General features: G+C 43.0%; 1 protein-coding gene across 1 annotated transcript; it reads right to left on the bottom strand.

Annotated features, from left to right (window-relative positions):
• Positions 1-416: 416 nt before the first annotated feature.
• On the bottom strand, positions 417-7,562 carry LOC129775015 (uncharacterized). The gene is made up of 3 exons (XM_055779169.1): positions 7,319-7,562; positions 656-7,253; positions 417-592 (listed from the first exon to the last, which is right to left on the bottom strand). Exon 2 carries the CDS (start codon positions 7,034-7,036, stop codon positions 782-784), a length of 6,255 nt encoding a protein of 2,084 aa, XP_055635144.1. The 5' UTR covers positions 7,037-7,253; positions 7,319-7,562; the 3' UTR covers positions 417-592; positions 656-781.
• Between the last annotated feature and the right edge of the window lie 408 nt (positions 7,563-7,970).

The following is a 7,970-nucleotide window of genomic DNA, read 5'->3' as shown; positions in this document are numbered from 1 at the left end:
ATTTTGAGCCCCTCACTTTTAGAATAAGAATTATGAATGAAAATTAACTTTTCCCAATCAAATTAGTAATCTATGTAAATGTAAATTACTTGTTTCTGCAAGTGGTGGAAAAATCCTCTACGAAAATTTGTCTTAAAATTATTGCGTAGGTGATAAGTTTTAGTAGGAATAACAGAAAATTTAGAGAAAATAGGTTAGGGTCAGGACTACCGACTTAATGTAATTAAATTACGCAAAGTAAAAATTTTCAGTCAAATTTCAACAATTTACAACTGGCCTACGGACCTCCTAATCCGTCAGAGAATAATTTGGATCGTAAATTCAAATGTCGTCAACACTGTATACTGTATCGTAGAATTGGATAAACAAAAAGTTTACACTAAATGGTTTGATAATCTATAATCGATTTGTTGGGTTAGATTGCACCAAGTCAAGAAAGAAAACACGATATGGTTGTGGTTGACTTTTTGCTGCAAAGCATTTTATTAGAATTTGGTGGGATTTCATCTCATGTGACTCACAATTTTGGTGAAGCTATTACAAAGGAAAGATCCTATCAGGACGACCAGTTAGCTTTAGTTTTTTACCCACTCTAGAATTAATTATATGTATATATTATTATTTCAACTTAGATATTGAATTCAATTTGACTCACGTAATTCAGAATATTTTTAAATTTAAGATTTCACTTTGAATTATTTAGATAATAGAAAACTTTTGATACGATTCTTCTTTTGATCGACAATTTTTATCCTTTTCAATTCTTTTCTGTTTTGTATCTTCAGTTTGACGTTTTGTTTTCTAATTTTGCTTTGGTTTTTGTGGCCTGTCGAAGAGTGCGTTGCGGAATCGAATCTTCACTGGATAGAGCGGCTGTAGTGTTATCGGTATCGGGTTTTTTGCCGTCACATACCCCCGCCCGTAAACCCATGTAATGGTCCTGATCCCCTGTAGACTCTTGATTGGGTTTACTAACTTTCTCGACGTCCAAAATCGCTAGCTTAACCACCGGTCGCCGTAGAACACCAGTCGCAGTTCGTATCATCGCCTGACGAACTCTCCCATCGCGTCCTGAGAAAACCTGTTCCACACGTCCACGTATCCATTGGTTCCTTCCTGTACCGTTCACGACCAGTACCAAATCTCCCACCTCTATGTTTTTCGTCTCTTCGAACCACTTACATCTTCGAGTTATAACTGGTAGGTATTCCTTCACCCACCTCCGCCAGAACTCGTCAGTGATGTGCTGAGCGAGTTTCCAACTACTCCGCAGGATGGAGCGGTTGCCTGTCTCTACGGGTTCAATTTTAATGCCGGAAGAGCTACCCAGCAAAAAATGATTGGGAGTCAGTGCCTCCTGGTCAGCATCTTCCAGTGGAATGTACGTCAGGGGCCTAGAATTTATCATGGCCTCAGCATCGTATAAAACAGTCTCCAGAGTTTCGTCGTCGGGTTTGCGGGGAGCATCTATTATTGTGCCAACTGCTATTTTTACAGAACGGACAAGTCGCTCCCATGCTCCTCCCATATGGGGAGCAGCAGGGGGAATGAATTTCCAGCTGGTTTGGGAACTGGTGAACGTAGACGCTAAAGCTCTGTTTCGAATGTCGACCTGAGATTGTAGCTCTTTATCTGCACCATGAAAACATGTCGCATTATCCGTATAGAATACGGCGGGAGATCCTCGACGTGCAACGAATCGCCTAACTGCCATAATGCAAGACTCTGTTGATAGGGTGTGCACTACCTCTAAGTGTACGGCTCGAATGGTGAGGCAGGTGAAGAGAGCCACCCAACGTTTGGCCTGATTCCTACCAACTCGAACGAACACTGGACCAAAATAATCCAACCCAACAAATGTAAAAGGTCTAACAAATGCGCTTACTCGAGCATCCGGAAGTGATGCCATGGGTGGAGACTTCGGTTTGGTCTTCATAACGTGGCACCAGACGCATCTCGCCATAACCTTCTTCACCAATGTCCGTAGTTTGGAGATTTCGAAACGCTGGCGCATCTCGTTCACAATTGATTCCTTATTACCATGGCGGAAGCGGCGATGATACCAGTCAGTTATTAGGAAGGTTATAGGATGTTTTCTTGGCAGAATAGCTGGATATTTTGCTTCGTATGATGCAAATTTTGTAGCACCAATACGACCCCGCATTCTCAGGACTCCTCGATCATCTAGAAATGGCCAAGCTCGGTATATAGGACTTGATTTAGCGACGACGCAATGTACAGCATGGGGTGGCCCTTGGGTCTCCTTCAGCAATTTCGTTTCCTCAAAAAACTCGTCTGACTGCGCTATTTTCCACAGCGCTTCTTCTGCTCCTCTAATTTCCTCTCGGGTCAGTACACCTGATTCAGGAGGTAAATTGAGTTTTTTATGTAGAAGATTGTGGATAAAGCGTAAAACATATCCCATCGTACGAAGTAATCTTGCCCACTGACTGAATCGAGTGATGTCGATGATTGGCTCTCTTTCCCAGTGAGTATGAACCGGTCGTAATTCTTCTTCGGTGATTGACACAGACTTTTGTTTTGGCCACCGTTCTTCAGACAACCGCAGAAAACTGGGTCCTAGGAACCATCGGCTGTCAGATTTAATTTCGGATCCATTCTCCCACTTCGTTGCGGCGTCTGCTGCATTCAGTTTGGAAGGTACCCACTTCCATTCATTCGGTTCACTGGAACTCAGTATTTCACCGATTCGGAAACTTACAAATTTGTTGTAACGACGATGGTCAGATCGAATCCAGGCCAGAACGGTGCTGGAGTCACTCCAGAACACTTTTCGTGAAATGGGGAGTGTGTGCTGACTTTTAATAGACTCCATCAGGCGTGTGCCCAGAACAGCCGCTTTTAATTCCAGGCGGGGTATCGAGAGAGACTTTATGGGGGCTACCTTGGTCTTTGCGCTTATAAGCGCAACGATAATGTTATTCTCCGTTAACAGGCGGAAATATGCTACGCAAGAATATGCCAGCTCACTGGCATCTACGAAGATATGTACTTCCAGCTCGTGTGAATTAATTGGAAACGGAGCCGGGAAATAACACCGAGGAATTCTCAATAACTCCAGTTGCGGAAAAAGATCAGTCCACCACTGCCATCGTTTTTGCAGTTTGTTCGAGATAGGATCGTCCCAACCTGATCCCTCGAGCCACGTATTTTGAATGAGTATTTTCCCATGTATTAGAAAAAAGGCCAGAAGTCCCAAGGGGTCAAACAAACTCATTACCACTTTGAGAACTTCTCGTTTGGTAGGAACGTGATCCTTGGCGAGAATCGGTAAAATATCTTTTCGCATAGAGAATGTGTATGCAAATTCATCGGTCTTGGGAAACCAAATCATTCCAAGGACAGATTGAGAGGATTCGCCTCTTACCAAATCAAGTTCTTTTTCGACACCATTTTCCAATTCGCCTATGCCACGCAAGACTTCTGATTTGTTCGATAGAAAATTCCGTATTTCGAACCCACCCATAGCATGTACCTGCTTGACTTCGTTGATCACTGCTATCGCCTCCTTAATTGACGAGAAACTAGCCAGATAATCGTCCACATAGTGATTCAATGTAATGGCGGCAGCAGCCCGGGGAAATTGTTGAGCAGCTTCCGATGCGTTGAGGTTCTTCACATATTGTGCCGACGCAGGAGAACAGGTGGACCCGAAAGTGGCTACGTCCATGACATATACAGTTGGTGGTTCAATTGGAGTGCTACGCCATAGGAAACGTTGAGATTGCCGATCTGGCTCACGGATTTTTATTTGGTGGAACATCTCCCGGATGTCTCCACACACTGCAACGGGAAATTGACGAAACTGACTTAGGACTTGTGGAAGTGGAGTCAATAGGTCAGGACCTTTCAACAGAAGAGAGTTAAAACAGACTCCTTCGGTTTTGGCAGCAGCGTCCCAGATTAATCTGATTTTGTGTGGTTTCTTTGGGTTAGAAACGACACCCAATGGAAGGTACCACACTCGGTTTTGGTTCGTTAAAGATAGTTCTTCGCTTGTAGCCTTATGAGCGTAGCCTTTCCCTTCATAGTCTGCTATCATGGCGTGGATCCGTTGCTTCAAAGGGGGATCTTTCTCCAACTTCCTCTCAAGTGAGACTAACCGACGATACGCCATTGAATAGCTGTTTGGAACCACAGGATCATCAGTTCTCCACAATAGCCCAGTTTCAAATCCGATCGCAATACGCTTAGTAGTTTCCCTCAAGATCTTTCTGGCTCGCTTGTCATCCTCTGATTCTAGTTTTTCTAATGAAATAGTTCCAGTATTTTCTAGAGTAAAATAATCCCGAAGCTGCTCATTTAGCTCCCTATCAGGGTCGGAAACAACACCAACATGGAAGTTGAGGATTGATGCTTGTCCAGGATGGCTAGGAGAACCGCCGTAGATACTCCATCCCAGTCGGCATTTAGCCGCAATTGGATCATTTCGATTTCCTTGACGTATTTTCAAAGGAACTCCTAAGGCAAGATTGTCGAGCCCTATAAGCAGTTTCGGTTGTATAAGCTCGTAGTCTTCTAATGGCAGTCCACGCAGGTGAGGAAATCGTTGGGAGAGCTCACGATATCTAACTGTTTGTGAAGGTAAACGTAGATGGGTAACAGTTCGCGCGTGCAGTGTTTCTCGACGATTAGTGTTACTTTTTCCGGATATTTCCAGTAATACTCGATGAGATTTTCGTTCTTCCCGTTTTACATTTCCCGTCCACTGCAATGTTAGTGGTTCCGGCGTTCCGACCACTCCCAAATGTTCGGCAATTGATTGTTCCAATAATGTGAGTGATGAACCTTCGTCGATGAAGGCAAAAATCGCCTTGGTTCGTCCGTTATTACGCAGGACAACCGGAATCATTCGCAATATGGAATGCGTTGATGTACTCAGAGAAAGGTGACTTGCTGATACATTGCTCGATGTTGTCGTTGTACTATGTAGAAGAGTATGGTGCTTTTGTCTACATCCGTCCATACTACAACCCTGCCAAGACCTGCATGGCCATTTACCGTGGTTATTGAGACATGTTCTGCACAGGTTTTTCTGTTGGACTACCTTCCACCTTTGATCACAATTCAGAGTCACGAATTGATTACAATCAGGTAGCCGGTGACCTTCATGACCACATAAAGGACATGTTTTAACAGGTTTTCGGTTTATTATCGTTGAAGAAGCTTCGTCGACTGGAACAACTTGCTCCGTCGAGTGGGTATGGATAACACCTTTTTCCCTTTTTCTTTTTTCATTCCAGTCTTGCTTTTCGACCCACGGCAAGTCGAAATTGACTGCGCTAGCAGCTTCGATCACTCCAGTCATGAATTGGCCAAATGTCGCGAGTGAAGCGTTTTGATAATTGCCTTTATATATGCCCCAATTAAGTTTCAAATGATCAGGAAGTTTATCGACTAGCTGTTGCATTAAAATTGGGTTGGAAAGGTGATCCTTTTGGTTTGCTCCCACTAGATGGTCTACAAGATTCTGGACAGTCAATCCGAATTGTACTAATGTCTCCAAACGTCCCGGTTTGGGGGCGGGCGATTGTTGTACTTTTTCCAATAATACCCGTATCAACAGTTCAGGTCGACCGTATAGTGTACGTAGAGTCTGTATAACGTGTGGTACGCTCGTAGGTAAAAGCAAACGACTTCTCACCGATTCCAGGGCATGTCCTTTCAGGCATCGTTGTAGACGGATTAAATTTTCCGCGTTAGAGAATCCACATGCTAGAGTCGATTGTTCAAAACTTGCAATGAACACCGGCCATTCTTCGGGGTTTCCGGTGAAGATAGGTAAATCTCTCCCCATCGATTGTCGAGATGCCACTTGAAATTGATTCAGTTGTGGACCAAGCATTGATGGACAGTGCTGCTGAGAGAATGCCATCGTGGGCTGTGAAGACATGGGATTTTCCGGTATACAGGCTGGGAAACTGGAAGCAATAGGAACATTGTTCGAATTCCTAATTTCGAATTGAGGGGGGTGGATCCATGATGACGACCCTGGACAATTCGTTAAGCCTGGATTTACATGATTCGGGAAAACAGTTCGCGTTGTTGTCTGACACTGAGGTACGTGTGTTTGAGCAGCTGTCGCAACGCCACTTGATATGATCGGTGGTTGTAGCGAATTTACTACGCTAGGTTTATTTTGGGACGGGTCCTGATACATAGGTACAGTATTCATACCTGCACCTTCGGTGTTTATTGAGATTGTGGCTTTAGGCTGCTGAGTTGTGCGAACCTGTTTACTCATCGTAGAAGTAGTCGCTGGGTCTTCGGAACACCGGTTTATATGCGAAACGGGAATTTCCTCTTCCTTTGTGGTATCGTTGCGCATAGTGTTTTCCATCGATCTTCCAGCGTCGTTGTGGACATTCAACCAAGATGACACCTTCTCTCTAGAGTCGGGTATTGAACTACTCCTACTGCTTCCCGATGATATTTGACGAATTATTTCCCGTCGCATTTCTATAGACTGCCGCCGGATCATATGTTGATTTTTATTAAATTCCATCTCCTCGGAAATTTGTAACTGTTGTAGTCGCATTTCTTCTGCTACGATTTTCTTCTTTTCATCCAGTTGGCGACGTAACACCTCCATTTCCCGCTTCTTCAACTGCTGCTGTTGCTTCAATTCCTGCTCTTTCAATAAGGTTTCTTCCTCGGCGATCTTCATTTCCTCCTGCAGCAATGCTACTCTTGCACTGGATGCTACACTTGATTGTGACTTCGATTGTGGAACTTTCTTTCCACGCTTAGACCCGCTCTTGGATTTCTGGGACATATGAGCCGATTTATTATCCGACGTAGAAGGTTTCAGAGGCTTAAGCGCTTCTGTTACTGTAGTTTTCGCTTTGCACACTTTACAGATATACGCACGATTTCGCACTGTGTCATCTACACCCGCGCAAGAAAAATGTTCCCATTCGTGGCACCCATCACAGCATACCATTTCTGTATCCGCGTTGTCGGGACGATTACATCCTTTACAGTTGTATTCTGGAGTGTCTAGATGTCTTTCCATCCTTGCTACCCACGTACAAAATTCAAAAAGATTTTTGTTGGGTTAGATTGCACCAAGTCAAGAAAGAAAACACGATATGGTTGTGGTTGACTTTTTGCTGCAAAGCATTTTATTAGAATTTGGTGGGATTTCATCTCATGTGACTCACAATTTTGGTGAAGCTATTACAAAGGAAAGATCCTATCAGGACGACCAGTTAGCTTTAGTTTTTTACCCACTCTAGAATTAATTATATGTATATATTATTATTTCAACTTAGATATTGAATTCAATTTGACTCACGTAATTCAGAATATTTTTAAATTTAAGATTTCACTTTGAATTATTTAGATAATAGAAAACTTTTGATACGATTCTTCTTTTGATCGACAATTTTTATCCTTTTCAATTCTTTTCTGTTTTGTATCTTCAGTTTGACGTTTTGTTTTCTAATTTTGCTTTGGTTTTTGTGGCCTGTCGAAGAGTGCGTTGCGGAATCGAATCTTCACTGGATAGAGCGGCTGTAGTGTTATCGGTATCGGGTTTTTTGCCGTCACACGATTACTCTAAAAAAATAAGACATCTTTAAGAGTAACACTAAAATATTGAATTTTTTTTTAATATGCTGGCAGTTTTTCAGTGTTTCTAAGCGAAATTGCATCTCCAACGCTCTCAAATACTCCATCCTCTAACAAAATATGAAAACATGCTTTGTTGCACTTTTCGCAGAAAGGCAACAGAAAATCGAAACCGAATCGTGGCAGCGGCGACAGCAATCAATTTTCATCTTTAGTTTTCCACTGAAGGACACAGCTCTCACTGCTGGACAATTCCTCCTTCTAATCGCCAAAATTCGGGAAAAGCTGAAAAAAAACAAACAAACAAATCTCCAATAAGCCATTTACGATTCATCGGTCATCTAATCTTGCTGATTCATCAGACGGCAGCGGCAGCA

This window comes from Toxorhynchites rutilus, chromosome 3 (genome assembly GCF_029784135.1).
Source record: "Toxorhynchites rutilus septentrionalis strain SRP chromosome 3, ASM2978413v1, whole genome shotgun sequence".
Taxonomy (NCBI): domain Eukaryota; kingdom Metazoa; phylum Arthropoda; class Insecta; order Diptera; family Culicidae; genus Toxorhynchites; species Toxorhynchites rutilus.
The sequence above is the reverse complement of the archived record's forward strand: the minus strand, read 5'-3'. Positions and strand labels throughout refer to the sequence as shown.

Excerpts from the sequence above, each read along its gene's own strand:
- LOC129775015 (XM_055779169.1), bottom strand. The coding sequence starts at position 7,036 with ATGGAAAGACATCTAGACACTCCAGAATACAACTGTAAAGGATGTAAT.